Consider the following 17,358-nt stretch of genomic DNA (forward strand, 5'->3'; position numbering starts at 1 on the left):
CTGAAAGTGCTTTTAGAGAAAATGTTTTTTGGGTCCAAAAGCACTTAAAGTGTTTTTTCAGAATTTACTTGCATTTTTACTAAGGATTGATTCCAAAAAAAAAAAAATCACTAAAAACGCTTTCAGTCATTTTAAAAGCACATCCAAACAAGCTTTTAATTGTTATACTGATTTACAACATTTAAGCATTAAAAGAACTAATCTAAAAAAATGGTGGGTCTATAAAATCATATAAGTGTGATATCATGGGTCTAATAGAGGGTCAGATCCGATTGGCAATCACGATTTACTTTTTGATCATTTGAGAGCATCTCTAAAGGAGATATCAAATATAATATGTTAAAATTTTGGTTGATGGCTGATGTGATTAATTGAATACAAATGTTAAGTCTTCTTCATTTTTAATGGATGTGTCAAATATTTATTTTATTATTATGTTGGACCACATAATTACATTAACTATTAAAAAAGTATTAAAAATAATTTTAGTTTTTATTATATTGGTTGTCAATGAGACTCATACAATAAAAAATTAAATAAAAATATTTGATTCGTTTGTTCATTGTCAAAAAAGACAGCTAGAAAGCAATAAGTCAAATGGCTTAGCTGCCATGTCATATATGGCATCTCAATTGGAGAACTGTGACGACCCGTCCCTAATTTTCTATGTAATTTCTTGCCGAGTGTGTAAATTGACATTTTTTTCCTGGTTGGCAATGTGACGTGGATGTAGTATTCAGTGTTTATTTTATTTTTCCTAGTAGCATAATTAAATAGTACCCGTTGTTACGAACGCATGAGTGCGAGTTAGACCTGAATCGGAGCTATAACGAAAAAGTTGCGCTCAGTCAAAATACGTTAACAGCAGGTAGAATTGTGCACACATGTGTGCTAATTTATCAGTGTTGGAAACATTGTTTTTGATAAGGAGACGGATTTTTGTGTACGACTTACTGTACCAAAATCTGAAAACCTTATCATTTTCTTCTTTTAAAAACTGTCCCGTGTGCCCTAAAACTTCACAACCAATCTTTTTCCCTCATTTTGCTGTTCACCAATCAACATCTCTCCACAATTCCTTCACCAATCAGAGAACTCACTCCTCTCAACTCTCCGCCAATCAGAACACACTCATTCTTTTTCTCTCTTCTCTCTCTCACCCCGTAACCTCTTTTCTCTCTGCAACTCCCTTAAACAATCACCAAATCTCTTAGATCGAGCTCACAAACACCACCATTGTACTCCTCTCGAACCCGTGAACCCAGCCGATGGTGAAATGATTGAGTTTTGACTCGCCATCACGGAAGCTTCGACTCAGTGAGTTTTCCTCCAATGAGTTTTAGGCCGAGTTACAAGGTTTTAGGATGTATGGAAGCTTCTACACAACTCCCTAGGGTCCCTGGACTAAGTTTGGAGTCGAGTTGACATCAAAACAAGCGAGTTCGAGGAGTTGAAGTTTAGGCCAAACCTTTTGAGGCTTTTTCAAGCCATTTCCTGTCCATTTTTAGACTTTTGAAAGGTACAATCTTGTTCTACTCTTCACAAGCTTCATTTTCATATAAAGTGCATAAAAAATGGTTGAGAAATAAAGAAGATATGAAGCTTTGAAAATTTTCCCAGTTTCTGGCAAAAATTTGCAATTTTCGACGAAACCAGACGGCGGTGACCGGCAGAAGGTCATTGGAGAAGACGAAGAATATTCCGGCAAAGTTGACGGAATATTCTAACGGCGTTAGGTAACTTCGTTACTATTTAACGGAATATTCCGTCAATTCTGACGAAATATTCCTAACGTCCGTCAGTCACTGTCAGGTGCATGGGCTTGCGCGTGGGCGCACGTGTGGTCGTGGGCTAGGCGGTGCATAAGGGCGCGTCCATGACTTTGTGTAGATCATTTTCGTTTATTCAAACCTTCCATTTGAGCAAAGTATGGGAGATTTACCTAGCCTTTTTGAATAAGTCCTATTTAATTTATTAGTTTAGTTATTTCACATATAGGTGAAAATTATCCCGAGGACGTACGAGGTCAAGTGAGGCTAGGTGGCTACGATCCAACCATGTACCAGTGAGTGGACATTTTATTTTCGTATATATATATACCTTATAGTTTCAACAAATGCTTTTGAATTGATTTATGCATATCATGCCACTATGGTTTTTAGATTGATATTATGCCTATTATGCCTTGATTAAATATGTTATAAGAAATGTTATATTGCTATGAAATGCCAAAATAATCCTATGGGATGCACATGTACGTTTATTATGTTGACTAGAATTATTGAATGGTTATGGCATGTTTATATTTATGCATGTAGTCTGCTCATCATTGCTACACCCCGGTATTAGTGCTTGCTCAGGGCCAAGGCTAGTCTTTCACGTGTATGTTCACCTCTGCACCGCACGCTCCCCTTGGATCCAAGTAGGTGCCAGTCATGTCATACAAGTTGCATTAGATAACTCTGACTCATAGATGACTGCGATTATCACTATTCTTCATTTGATTGTAGCACTAGAGTGTACTTATACATTACACCGCAGTCTTGTTCATGTCAGAAACTATCTGCATGAACTCGTGTGCTAGCGTAGATTGATGAGCAACCTGTTTTCATTATGCTATTGTTGAGATATTGTAGTTTGACATATGTCTGGCATCATTGTTATTTACAGTTGTTTTCATACTTATACGTAGTATGATTTTCTGGAAACTATACACGATTTACAACGAGGGGTTAGTATGTTCGGAAAATAAATGTGTTTTATAAACCTTTGTTTTTGTGCCCACTCACCCTTCTATTTTTTCGCCCCTCCAGGTCTTAGACAACCGAATTCTGTGTGGCATACAAGAAAACTCTGGCGGGTTCTGACATATCTAAATAAATGTAGGGAGCCTTTCTTGGTTGTGTATTAAGCACTATAATTAGTTCTGATTGCACACTTTTGTTACCTATGCTCTAAATATTTGTATTCTATGAGTTCTACCCACTACTGCGCACTCACTTTATTAGTTAAATAAGTTCTAGTTTCGGTTTTAAATTATTCACATTATTTCATCACTTATAGTTTTGGTTACATCACCTTCGGGTGACGGTCAACATGCCTTGACTTCGGTCAGGGTGTGTCAAGAACACAAATGTCTTTTAATCTTATTTGGCATATTTGACATGCCCCTGAATTTTCATTTAGTCTTAATTTATCCCTTAAAACTGGTTTTGTCTCAATTTGCCTTGTAACTGACATTTTTCATTCTTTTGGTCTCACTTCACCCATTGTTTCGTTAAAGAAACGTTAAAATTGAAGTGCATTTTGGACACTTCATTTTTACACACCTCTTAAAAAATGTAAGTTAAAGTCGAAATTCTAATTATTTATTGCCAATTAGAGTAAGTGACTAAGCAATGTGAAGCCTTTGGTTAAAAAATGTGCACATTTGCCTTAGATAACTTTTTTGTTTAGGTTTTTGGGTTTGCATTAGAAGTATTTTGGACATAGTAGCTTAATGGTTTTTTTATTTATTACTAGCAAAGGTCACCTACTCTTAGTGTTGACAAAGATATTTTTTCTATTTTTAAATATTTGTTTTTTAATTTTTTTATGAGAGGAGTTATTTGTTTTTAATAGGTTGGTAAGCATAAAAAAAAAATAGGGGTTGGCAGAGAGAGAGAGAGAGAGAGAGTTGGGAGGGTATTGATAAAGTGACATGGTTGTGAGTGAGTTGGGAGGGTATTGATAAAGAGAGAGAGAGAGAGTTGCGAGGGTATTGATAAAGTGACATAGTTGTGAATTTTTTTTTTGAAAAAGTAAAAACTTAGTTGTACAAAATTACTTTAATGCCCACATTGTTTTCTATTCTATTATCTTCTTTCAATTTTGTATTAAAGGGTATAGTAGTAATTTTATTAGTTTTTGGTTGACAAACAATATTTTATTAATATGTAGTTTAGATTATATATGATGCAATTGTTCTAAGATCAATTTTTTATGGTGAAACTTGTGATTAGGCCAACTTTGATTAGAAATATATTTGTGAATAGGTTGATCATGTTTTCTTTATGATGAGTATTTTTCAAGTGCAAAATTTTCATTGAGCCAGTACATGGATGTTTGGCAAATGAAGCGACCCTAGGAACAAAATTGTAACCTTTATTTTGGTTGATATAATGATTATGCTGCATTAATTTTTTTCTATTGATTGAATAATTTATTTTTAAAAAGTGAAATGTCCAAACCTTTTAATTTAATATTTCTTTGGCAGAATTGGGTGAAGTGAGATCAAAAGAGTTAAAATGTCAGTTTCAAGGGGTAAAGTGAGACAAAATGTAAGTAAACTGAGACTAAATGTCAATTTCAGATGGTAAACTTAGACTAAATGTTAGTTTCAATGAACATTTCAACTAATAAGCCATTATGATAAAATAGTCTTCTCATACCCATTATGGGCAAGTAAATATGTTATATTACTGTTGTAAGCCATAGTGCAATATACGTATTTTCCACTTGGCAGTTTATCTTGAGTGATGCTATCTACACACTTATTTTTACATCCCACACATCTACATTAATTTTTGTTTTTTAATCTTCTTCATTATTCGATATGATAGACGGTCAATTAAGAAGAGTGTGTAGAAGATCAAAAAAGGTGTGTGGATAGCACCACTCTTTATCTTTAGGAGATGCACCCCTAGTTAATCTGGCTTTATTTTATCGTTAAATAAAACTATGAATACAATTTAACACCAAGCGTTTGTAGTCCAACGGTTAGGATAATTGCCTTCCAAGCAATAGACCCGGGTTCGACTCCCGGCAAACGCATTATCTCATTTGTTTATTTTGTTTATTTATTTATTTATTTATTTTTATCTCAACTTCGCATGTGTTGAATTGGGTTCCATAGATTCCCCCAACAAAAAGGAAAAGGAATGTTCCACTGCCAGGAGTAGACATGATATTCGTGTCGTGTTTTCCATGTTTGTGTCGTTTTCATGTCATACCCAATATTTTAACGGGTCATGTCGTGTAATAACAGTTAAAATAAACGGATAAAATGACCCGACCTAAAATCGACCTAATAATATTAATAGGTAATATGACCCGACCTGTTACATGTTAAGGAAAATATATTTTAAACCAATAAATAATAAAATGAAAAACATGATACTAAATAAGTATATACATACCATATTATCACATTCAAAACATAAAAACGCATTTGTCTTTCAAATATTATATATTTACATACCCAAAATAAGAGCATAAAAAAAAAAAATTAGAACATTACAAAATATCAAACGTTCAAAAGATTTGCAAAATTAAGGGAGTTATGTTTCAAGGTTTGGAACCTTGCACATTTTCTTACAATCAAATTCTTCAATTTTCATCAATCACCATGGGAAACGGTATTGGAACTTTGGCTTGATATATTGTCTTCAAGAGTTATATTTATGATATTTTCAGTGAGGCTTTCTACATTAACACTCTCTTCTCATTTATCCTATGACTATTGTTTAAGTAAAGTCTTTAATAGTTTTTTAATTAATGTAGAAGTGTGAAAAATATAGAAAAAAATATATAAATGCTCATAATGACAAACTTTACAACTTTCATGAATGGCTTAACTTTGAAATGTGCCACTATAATCATATATATCATAGATCAAAATTTAACAGTCGATTATTGTTTACATTTATACTTCATTTTTCTCACCAAATTTTGTTTTTTCAGATTTTGTTTTTTGAAAACATGATGTATTAGAGGATATAGGAAGATGAACAGTTCGGATCGTTGATATTATGTTCAGAGTTTTACCGTTAGTGAAAATATTGCTTGGTGTTTATAAAGTCTCTACAAACTATATAAGATCGACTCATATTTCAATTAACCGTAAATATCGGGACATGATATTAAAGATCCGAACCGTTTATCTTCCTACATCCCCTAGAAGATCATGTTTTCAAAAAAGAAAATTTTAAAAATGAAATTCAATATAAAGAATAAAGCCTAAACAACAATTGACGATTATATACAAATTTAAGATTCATGAATTATAGTGTCAGATTTCGAAATTGACCCATTCACGAAAGTTGTAAAGCTTTTCAATACGAGTGATTGTATATATATATATATATATATATATATATATATATATTACAATTCTTACACTTCTACAATAATTTATTAATTTTATTACTTTTACACTCAAATAAAAAACACTATTCATGATGGTTTAGAGGGTTTTAAAAATCTAAACGATAATGTAAGTGTAACCATTGTTTACTCGTGGAGGAATGATGAATCACGAGTGTTTATATATTCTTTCACATTTTTCATACTTGTAGGGATGTCTTATTGCCTATACTAATACTATACTAGTTGATTTTAATTTTGGACAACAACATGTTAAGAAAAATTTATCCTATTAATGATAATAAGAAACTCTCATAATAAAAATAAATAAATGAATAAAACTTAATTTTTTTTAACTTATATAGAATAATAATACAAAATATATTTAATATAGAATATACCAATATATACAATATGGCTATTGTTAATTTTATTACTTTTACACTCAAATAAAAAACACTATTCATGATGGTTTAGAGGGTTTTAAAAATCTAAACGATAATGTAAGTGTAACCATTGTTTACTCGTGGAGGAATGATGAATCACGAGTGTTTATATATTCTTTCACATTTTTCATACTTGTAGGGATGTCTTATTGCCTATACTAATACTATACTAGTTGATTTTAATTTTGGACAACAACATGTTAAGAAAAATTTATCCTATTAATGATAATAAGAAACTCTCATAATAAAAATAAATAAATGAATAAAACTTAATTTTTTTTAACTTATATAGAATAATAATACAAAATATATTTAATATAGAATATACCAATATATACAATATGGCTATTGTATTTTATAATAATTTTTTTAGTAATTAAACTTTAAAATTACAATATATTTTTTTTAACGCGTTACCCGTGTGTATACCCATTAAGAACCCATTAACGGGTCACCTGATAATGACCCGATTAATTATCGTGTTGACCTGAAACCCATTATTTTCGTGTCGTGTAAGAAAATGTTGAATCTAGCTAGGAGTACAAACCGGATGTTGTTTAGACAAATTCCAAAAAAATTTCCGCTGCCGGGAGTCGAACCCGGATTAGACAAATTCCGATTTAAATTTGCTACAGCGGATTGTTGTTCTATTATCTTCAATTATTAAATTTATATTATCATGTAAGCAAAATAGTTTTTTTTTCCTCATAAAGAAAAGAAATGAATGAAAAATAATTTTCTATTGCCAGAGTCGAACCCGTATTAGACAGATTTACCAATTTTAATTTTCTACAGCAAATTGTTGTTCTATTATCTTCAATTGTTTGTTTATAGTTCCTCACACCATTACACAGGCCCGAACTCAAAATTTATAAACAAATTAACTGTTCAAAGCCAGCAAGAATCCGTTGTAGAAAAATAAAACTGGATTATTTGATTAAAGGGTAAATCGCCAAAATGGTCCTTAAGATTTGCCTAACTCATCACTTTGGTCTCTGAGAGTCTAAATCGATAAAAGTGGTCTCTGAGATTGTCCACCATCCATCATTTTGGTCATTCCGTTAAAAACTCTGTTAAGTGGAGCTCTTGGCTGGAAGTTTGGGCAATTTCAAAGTTTCATAACTCAATCGTTTCTGAACCAAATTCGACCCATAATATATCAAAATGAAGATAGGAAAGTGTAGAATAAGATTATATCTATTTTGAAGCCCAATGGTTGCCAGAGATTGCCGGAAAATAGCCTCAAAGTTGACTGGTCCGAAAACTTGAAAACTCGCCGGAAATTGGGTAAACTTTAAACGTTCATAACTTCTTCAATACTCAACGAAATCAAGTGATTCAAAAACAAAAATCATACTTCTCAACTAAAAAAAGAGAATGGCATATTTTATGATGGCTAAATCTCTGTGGTTTGATCAGAAAATGGCTCGAAAGTAGCTGTCTTGGTCTCGAGTTAGTCACTTTCGAGCCATTGTCCGGCCAAAAAGCCGCGAATTAGCCGTCAAAAAAGGTATCATTATTTTCATCTCATCAAGAAGTATGATTTTCATTTTTGAATCACTTGATTTCGTTGAGTATTGAAGAAGTTATGAACGTTTAAAGTTTACCCAGTTTCCGGTGAGTTTTCAAGTTTTCACTCGAACCAGTCAAATTTGAGGCTATTTTCCGGCCATTGCTGGCAACCATTGGGATTTGAAATAGGTATAATCTTATTCTACCATTTCCTATCTTCATTTTGATATATTATAAGTCGAATTTGGTTACGAAACGATTGAGTTATGAAGCTTTGAAAATTGCCCAAACTTCCTGCCAAGAGCTCCTGGACACTTAACGGAATGACCAAAATGATGGATGATGGACAATCTCAGGGGCCACTTTTATCAATTTGGAATCTCAGGGACCAAAATGATGAGTTATGCAAATCTCAGAGACCATTTTGGAGATTTACCCTTGATTAAAAGGCGGGTTTGACTCCCGGCAGCGGAATTATTTTTTTCATGAAATAAGACTTCTCTTTAGCTCTAAAATGTCAATCAAGATGAAACATATATGGTATTTTTTTTTTTAATACACATTTACATCACTCTGTCGTGAATACATCACCAAAGTATTGACGAAATATACCAAAAAAGTATAGCTTAAAAAACCTAATCAAATTGAAAAATTGGACTTCAATCTTATGAGGCAGTGTATGAGGTATTTCTAGAGCCAAATTCAGTTGTTGGAGCAGAAGAAGATACTGATAAGTAAACCGCACTCGCCCTCGGCCCTGGCCTCGTATCCTGCAATTTGAATAGCTTCCCATTAGGATTCATAAGAATTTGCGCCACCTTCCTCATCTTTGGTCTCAGCATAGAATATGTGTGCAAGCATGCAAGCCCTACAATCAATGTCCTCTTCACTTGTTCCTCCTCAAATTTTCTGTCCAACGTTTGGTCCACACAATCAAGCAACGCATTTTTCGAATACGAATTCCAAACGTGTTCTACTATACTGTAATCGTCCATGAACCCTTTTGATCTTCTCCCACATACTACTTCTAGTACCACCATTCCAAAGCTGCATACATCTGACTTTGGAGTAGCTTTTGCAGAAAACCCTAGTCTTCCGGGGCAATGTACGTGGGAGTTCCTGCCAAATGGATTGTAATTGATGAGTCTTGGTGCATTAGTCTAGCTAGCCTGAAATCGCCTAGATGAGCATTGTAACCGGAGTCCAACATCACATTATTTGGTTTAATGTCTCTGTGCACCACAGGGTTGTCACACTCTTAGAGTAATGCTGATGCCAATCCTGTTAAGATCTTGTACCTTGTTCTCCAATCAAGGTATGGTTTTCCAATGTATTGACCAAGGCTTCTATTAGGCATGTATTCGTAGACCAGAAAATGATGGCCGTATTCGTGACACCAACCTTGTAGTTGCACTATGTTCTTGTGCCTTAGGCACCCAATGGTACATATTTCTGCTAAGTGCTCCCTTTCACCTGTTGTGGATTTTTGACAAAAAAAATTGTCTCAGTAAACAGAAATCGAAAGAAATTATTAGGAAAATAATTGCAGTACCCAAACAAAAAAGTGTTACATTGGTTATATTTGTGTACCATATTGGTGTAACTTTTTGTGAATTATAAAACAATGCAAATAGAACAAACCTTTTTTGGAGGCTGCTGAAATCTTCTTGACAGCAACAATTTTATGAGGATGTGATGAGAGGATGCCTTTGTAAACAACTCCAAATGCACTTGCACCCAGCAGATTTTCATTACTGAAGTTCTGAGTGGCAACTAAAATATGTTTGTAAGTGAACATTTCCGGAGCATTTGCAGTTGTTCTTGACTGGCTTTCTATATCCTCTCCATCCCTATGATTTCTCTTTACAACTTTCGAAATCAAGGGGTAAGTGCAGGCTATCAAAATTGCTACACCCAAGAAAATAGGAAGATTAACGGCTCATATGTTCTTTATATTTTTGTGATGACCTTTCTCAGCAGGCCCTAAGGGTATTCCTGGCAATTCAACTGATGTGAAAACCCAATCAAGGACTTGATGGGTCTCTGGGAGGGCCCTAGTGGAGGCGGTGAAGCCAACATAAATTGTGAGCTTGGGACAATTTTAGACATGTCAATTGACTGGTTGAGGATGCTTATCAGTGCTGCTGGGTTATCAGTGTACCCAGCAGAAATTTGGAGGATCTGACTCCAACCATCATAGGCAATTGTGAATCTGATGTCTCTTCCACTCTTGGGATGAATTCCTGAGGTGTTGAGACTCTTTGCCACAACTGGGTTCGTTATGCTTGTTGTGTCAATCACTTTGTGATTCCCATCTGGATCATCAAACTCATTGTTCATGAAAGTATCTATAGCTCAATTGCCATTTGTTTAACCACCCCACCTAATTTTTAGACAACATCAAATAAATTTGAAAAATTAATATACCAAAGTTGCCAAATTCAGCAATTCTAGCAATATATTATGAAACGTTAAATGTGGTTAGTAGTGGTCTGATGGTGGGTAGAGTGATGGACATGAATATGATAAGTTTAGGTTCGAAACCTTCCGATAAGACAAAAGAAGAAAATCAATCATGAAATGTTTAGTAGTAAGCCACATTATGTGACTTGCAATGAGTTTCATTAACAATTGACAAACTAATGTAACTAATAAATGTGGTCATTCTAGCATTAGTTTAAAAAGAAATTATGTGTGCCTTGCCTATCAAGAAATAGAACTTTAACAGGAAATATTAACTAACCTTGAGTTGATCTATCAAGGAGTCCAAGCAATGAGCCATAGCTATCAGGAGGAGAAGGACTAGTGTTTTGTGCAAAAATAAAAGCCATTCCGTCTCCAGCTCCAGTTGTATTTGGAAAGGTAGAAATCCTAACAATGAAGGTGGTGGAGATAAACACCGGCCATGCGAGCATCGGGAGGCAATACAAAACCCTTCCAATTAGGGGTGGGTTGGAAAAACAGAAAACCGAAAAAAAACTAGACCGAAAACCAAACCGAGGCCGAAGAAATCGAACCAAAAAAAAAAAAACGAACCAAATCTGGTTGGTTTGATTTCGGTTTCTGGGGTTCAAAAACCGAACCGAACCGTGTAATTATTTTATTAATTAATAATCCTATCCGAGAATGTCGTCGTTTATTGTGTAACCCTGCGTATTCCTGATTCCTCTTTCCCATTTTCTTAGTTCGACTTCGCGCAGCCCCCTGACCCTCCTCCTCTCTCTCTCGATCTTCAATCCCTGATCCTCCTATCTTTCTGTCTTCAATCACTTATTCAAAGACTCAAACTCTCTGCCTCTCATTCCCAGTGACGACCCGTGACGGCGTGACCCTTGACGGTGCGACCCTTCTCAGTTCTCACTCTCAATCTCTCACACCTCGCCGTGAGTCTACCATTTCGCCGTCAACTTCTTCTTGCCATTTTGAGTCTCAACAGAAAACGGTTAGTCTCACACTCTCATTTCTTGTAATTTAGATTAATGCATGTAGAATTGGAGAATACCCATGTTTTAGAAATTGTAATATTTGATCGATTATTCTCTGTCTTGATTGAAGACTTTGATGGTTTTCTGGGATTTTGAGAACCTGTTTGTGGGTATTGCTTTGAATTTTAGATGTATATATACACAATAAAACTATTGGTGGTTACTATTATCTGATTTCCTGCTCTGCACTCTTGTTTTAAGTTCATCCAAATCATTCATTGAAATTTATACTCACGGGAGAGGTTTACAGTTTACACTATGTATTTTGGAATCCTATGGGAATCTGTAACTGGTCTTTTATTATGCAATTAGGTGGACCAATATGCAGAACCATAATTATAGTAAAAACATATTCATTCGACCACAATATTACCCACCAACAACAAAATTAACAAGCTTATCTTGCTTAATTGTTAAAGAAATAATAGTAATAATGCGTCTTTCAACTATTTTTGAGAAAATGGAAGACAATTTTATCTTATTTTTAGCATATTTGATCTTCCAAGAGAGAATTAAGATATAAAATGAATGACGGTTTGTTTGAGGGTATTTAATGTGAAGTAATCACAGCGATATGAAATGTAGAGAGGTATGAACAGATGAGGGCATTGAACTGTGCTAGTTGTGCCTACCCAATTTTGGGTTTGACCTTCGACAAAGGATTTTCTTTTATGTTCTTTCCTTGTTGGTTATACATGTTGATTTTGATTTGATGTTAAAGTTACTTTAATATAAGAACTGGTGAAGTATTCTAGTTATGGAAAGTTCGATTAGCATGGGGTTAACTACAAACTGCAAAGCAAATGGTGAGGTATTATATGAGTTGTCTGTCTGGTAGATATGTTAAACCAGGGTGTTGTCATTTCTTCGAGTCAGATTTTGTGCGGGGGTTTTAGTGTTAAGTGGATTTTACATATTATTTGATATATGTTTGATTTCATTTGGTTTATCACGATATACACCTCGTAGGTTTGTTCTGTCTTATTCTTGTGGCATTTTTATATAAATTTTATACCAATAACCGAATCTGCACCAGTAACTGAATCTGCACCAATTTACTTTTGTACAAGTTTGTAGTACTAACTACTATCCTCTTATTATTTTGTGTGAATTAGATGAAGTCAAAGGTCTCAAGGTCCTCAAGCTCAAGTTCAAGCTCAATGTCATCAAAATCAAATAACCCTCAGGATCAAACGAACTCATCTTCGAGTAGAAATTTGGAATGCTTATTTTATCGATTATGTTGAAATGGGATTTTCATTTTATTTATACTCCTCTGGAAGTTGTATTACAAAATGGCTGTAAGTTGTTTTCTTAGATTTTTTTTTTGTTGCTACTGGAAAAAAAAAACTGAATCGAGCAAAAACAGAACCGAGAAAAACCGAACCGCATACAAACCGAACTAAACACAAATCGATAGAAAACCAAACCGAACAGTAATTTTGGTTCAGTTTCCGGTTTTGGCAAAAAACCAAACCGAATCGAACCGAAACCATGCATACTTCTAACCTTATACAATGGTGAAGAAGAAGATGATGAACTACTTAAATTGTCTTGTTGTGGGTTGTGGCTCTGGTGTGAGGCTCAAATACCCATTACTTGCTGTCACTGAGCCCATGCATAATAGGTCACCATTGCTACAGCTTTGAGGAGTGAAGGTGGAGAACGAGAAAGTGGTACGTGTTTGATCGTTCATGGAGTGCACAGAGGCTTGGCTGCTGATGAGAAAGGTAGAGAAGAAGAGAAGAAAAAACATGAACTGTAAATTGGAGGGAGCCATAGAGGCTTTGACTTAAAATTGTGTGGATACTCGTATCATATGTGCATAATTATATAGGAAAATAAAGTTAATTGCTATTTTATTTTGGAGTCATATACTGCTACTGAATTTTATGTTGTTTTTAGTTAATGTTTTCTTTCTAGTTTTGTGATAGGGAAACTTTGAATGGAGTTTTGGGTAATATTAAAATATTCCATTGTTTGTATATGGTTTACTAAATTCTATTTGTACATGGTTTTTTTCATGATTTGGATTCCATCCGGATCCTCTTTGTGAGGATCCCTTACATTCTATCCACTCATCGTACATCGGGCAATCATAAATTATTTTGAATTTTTTTTATTTAAAATTAACACAAATAGTACCTAATGAAAACTGATTGCACGATGTAAGATGAACGGATAGGATGTGAGGATCCTAGGATCCCTAAGATCCTCACAAAGAGAATTGGAAGAGGATGCTCTTCCGTTTTTTCAACTCAATTTATATATATATTTTTTATGTTAAAAGGATGTTACTAGCCTTTTTATTATTCCGACCTTCTTGTTTTACCTCTCAACTTTTATGTTCATTTTAAAATGTCGCTTCATTTCATAATTATCTAATTGCTAACTCATTATTTAAAAATCAATTATTCAAAAATTAACTAAAACAAAAATATTTAGTTGAACTCTTTGATTAACATTTTCAAAATTTCGATGTTAAGTCAAAAACATCATTCATATATTTATTGGATAACAATTAAATGACTAAATGATTTTGAATCTAGGTAGTGTTTTTGTAAAGATAATCGTTAAAAAGTGTCTAAAAAAATTAACAGTTTGAATTATCATTTAATATTACAAAACAAGGATAATGAGTTGTAAATTAAAACGAGAAGGTTGCTAATAGTTCCATCTTTCAAATCCTCTTTGTATATGGTTTTGGTGGGTGCACATAGAGGAGACAAATTAATACATTGAGTTAATAGGTATTTGTTAAAACCCGTTTAACTTAACATCATCATAATAGAGAGTTAAGTTGATAATAGTGACGAAGGTGTAAGATGAAATCAAACCAAATAGTTCTTAATAGATGTCTATTAACAACTCAATATATTAATTTGTCACCTCTAATGTAAGATGAAATCAAACCAAATAGTTCTTAATAGATGTCTATTAACAACTCAATAGATTAATTTGTCACCTCTAATTGCCAATACAACAAGATTTAACTGTTACATTAAGTAAAATTTTGACCAATGAACAAACTTTTGAAAAGTAAATTTTTGACTAATGAACAAATTTTTGTCTTTCTAACTAGCAGAAAAAGACAGAAATTTGTTCAAAAGTAGCTCCAAAAACTTTATCACCAAAGAAAAGCGGTAAGCGGTAAGACCCCGCTGGTAATACAAAACAAGCCAAAGAATAAAAAGGTCTTATTCTATCTTTCATTTTACTTTCTTGAGTATTACAACATTTATTATTTATTTGTATTATTTTTTAATAAAAGTTGGGAACCACTAAAACATATGATTTTCATCTCTATTAAAAAAATAATAAAATGATTATACTAAGAATATAGCATTTTTGTTTTCTTTTTTCCTTTTGGTTCTCTGATGGTGGTCGTACTGTGCCCACCTGGTTTACATGCAAAAAAGCTGAAACATGATAATCACGACTGTTAAAATACTTAGTTAACATGCAAAAATGTGTGAAAAAAGATGATCCAACTTAGCACATATAATTCATCACACTTGGTATATACATACGACCATGACTTTGTATGTTCTTGCAATGTTGCGAGAGATGCCGGGGCCACGGGGGAGAGGGAGAAAAAAGTGATTAAAATTAACACATAGATGAAGAGTACTTTAAGTGGTATTACTATATCACATAGTTTGTTTAACTGCTCAAAAGAAGGGCATTCAAATAATGATGTTAAAATTTTGCTTGTGAATTGATAGATAGAAGGAATTTGATATATCCTGTAGATTGAAGCCCAAAAGCTTATTTGTTGTTCGGTTTCAAAAGATAATATTTCTTTGAACCATTAATCATATCACACTTCTATAGTATGATAACGCAGTATAACTGTCCGTCAAAGGTTTTTCATACGTATTAATGATTATCGTTAGATATAGTTGCTATTCGAGAAAGGGAAATATGCCATTTTATTTTTTATGCGTTGTTTTTGTACGCTGTGTCATATAGAAATTTGAGCGCTAAAATGCACACTATTAAATGAGAAATTCCTAATATCGTATGTCTTCGCTAGCATTACGTTATATAGAAAAAAAAATATATATATATATAGAGAAAGTAAATTCTAGCATTCCAATGAATGATATTAATTCTAATCCATAATTTTTTTTTAAACAAACGATATTATCTACGCTAATTAAGGGGAGGGGGTGGGTTTAGCCTTATAAAGGGCTAGCAATAATATGGTTCAAATTGCATTTGGCGAGAATCGAACCTAAGGCCTCTCACTTACAAGTGAAGAAGAATACTACTCGACCGTAGTACTAAGTGTCAATTCTAATCCATAATTAAGCAAATAAAAAAAAAATGTCACACTAACAAATAAGAGACTATGAACATTAAAGTTAGAAGTTTAAGTCTTTGGTTTGTAATTTTTTGTTTTCTTCTTTCTTGACATCATTAGCATACAAGTTAATTAGATGTTTGTGAGGGTTCAAAATATACTACAATTCAGAATATGGTAGAACATGGGGAAGTAAAATCAGGAATTGCATAGACTAAATCTGAAAAACTTAATCCATAAACGAAGCATTTTATTTTCATCCTTATATGACTTAAGTACAATGTCACAGCTCTCATGGCAAAAAGATGCAAGAAAAACCAGTAAACTTAAACATCAGAAACTGTGGCGCTGTGTCCTTTGGGGTGATCACCTCTACTCCCTTCGTTCATACTTCCTCGCCCAAATGTGTTTTCTGTTGATCCTGAACTTCGAAACTCGAGTCCCTCTCAGAACACGATCAACATAAACGACGGTACTCAACACCAGTTTAGCATACAAAGGTTGTTTATTAGGAGGAACATTTGCCATTTGCACACGTTCCACACAGGTTTCAGATCCCAAAAGTTCCATGAATAACTCCTTGACCTCATCCTGTGACACAGGGAAGCCTCTCGAAAATGTTAGGAACATAGTCCTATCATCCACTGACAGTTCAAGGAAAGGGCTCCAACCCCATATCCCTCCGGTAGGAACACCGTGGTTGATGGAGCTGTTGGGGTTAACTATTTTCACGCTACCAAACAGCCGGTTAGGAAATAATGGGATTACAAAAGTATCCTCCGGACTAAAATGTACGTAGGAGCGCGGAAACAAAATCCGCTGCAAAATGTCAGTAAAAATTCTAGCACAGACATTGGTAACGAAATTTTTTACCCCACTGATTAATGTGTATCGGTTTATGCTGACGATTTGGAGTGAAATTTCCTTCCCCAGGAGCCTTTTAGTGAGGAGCAGGCTACCACAATTGGGTGCAGTTCTTGAAATGGTTCTAGGGCAATTGGTAGACTCTAAGCACTTCAAGCATTGGACAGCTTCATTAGCTAAACCATTGAGTACAGCGTTTGAAAGCCTCACCATCTTGTACACGAATTTGTTGTAGCCCTTCTCCTGGAGAAAGAGCCACATCGCCATAATCATCAAGGATTCTGCTAAGTCACGACGGAGAACGAGTACCAAACGAGAAAAAATTTCTCGATTGGTGGTGTTGATAATGTGGAGCGCCTCTTGGCTAATTACAACGGAGGAGGACATTTTGACTGTGAGGTGGTATGTATCTAAGAGAAGAACTAAGAAAGTTGTGTGGTAAATAACTGGTACAAAGCTATATTATATAGGAGAAAAAAGTGTTAGGGTCCTTCATGTCACGTGACAATGCCTCATTCACGTGACACTTACATACACCAAATAATTTAATTAAAAGATGTCATATGTTTAAAGTTGATAGTCACGTTAGGTAAGTTTTGTAACACCACGAAGCACACTAAGA

General features: G+C 34.0%; 2 protein-coding genes and 1 non-coding gene across 3 annotated transcripts; 1 reads left to right on the forward strand and 2 right to left on the reverse strand.

Annotated features, from left to right (window-relative positions):
• The first annotated feature begins 4,740 nt into the window (after positions 1–4,740).
• TRNAG-UCC (transfer RNA glycine (anticodon UCC)) lies at positions 4,741–4,812 on the forward strand. The gene has a single exon. It is a non-coding gene; the product is annotated as a tRNA-Gly (tRNA).
• A 3,934-nt stretch (positions 4,813–8,746) lies between these two features.
• On the reverse strand, positions 8,747–10,912 carry LOC126631384 (probable L-type lectin-domain containing receptor kinase S.7). Its single transcript, XM_050301528.1, has 5 exons — positions 10,825–10,912; positions 10,274–10,396; positions 9,723–9,989; positions 9,380–9,554; positions 8,747–9,200 (listed from the first exon to the last, which is right to left on the reverse strand). The coding sequence occupies exons 1-5, from the start codon at positions 10,910–10,912 to the stop codon at positions 8,747–8,749; spliced, it is 1,107 nt and encodes a 368-aa protein (XP_050157485.1).
• Positions 10,913–16,244: 5,332 nt separating this feature from the next.
• On the reverse strand, positions 16,245–17,123 carry LOC126631385 (uncharacterized). Its single transcript, XM_050301529.1, has one exon. The coding sequence runs from the start codon at positions 17,121–17,123 to the stop codon at positions 16,245–16,247; it is 879 nt and encodes a 292-aa protein (XP_050157486.1).
• Positions 17,124–17,358: the final 235 nt, after the last annotated feature.

This window comes from Malus sylvestris, chromosome 8, assembly GCF_916048215.2.
Source record: "Malus sylvestris chromosome 8, drMalSylv7.2, whole genome shotgun sequence".
Lineage (NCBI taxonomy): Eukaryota > Viridiplantae > Streptophyta > Magnoliopsida > Rosales > Rosaceae > Malus > Malus sylvestris.

Bases quoted from the DNA above. Each gene is read 5' to 3' on its own strand.
- LOC126631384 (XM_050301528.1), bottom strand. From the start codon at position 10,912: ATGGCTTTTATTTTTGCACAAAACACTAGTCCTTCTCCTCCTGATAGC. The intron at 9,990-10,273 runs GTTGGAGTCAGA...TCTTGGGTGTAG, and splicing joins ATTCACAATTGCCTATGATG to CAATTTTGATAGCCTGCACT. The intron at 9,201-9,379 runs GTACAAGATCTT...TCCATTTGGCAG, and splicing joins TACCTTGATTGGAGAACAAG to GAACTCCCACGTACATTGCC.
- LOC126631385 (XM_050301529.1), bottom strand. From the start codon at position 17,123: ATGTCCTCCTCCGTTGTAATTAGCCAAGAGGCGCTCCACATTATCAAC.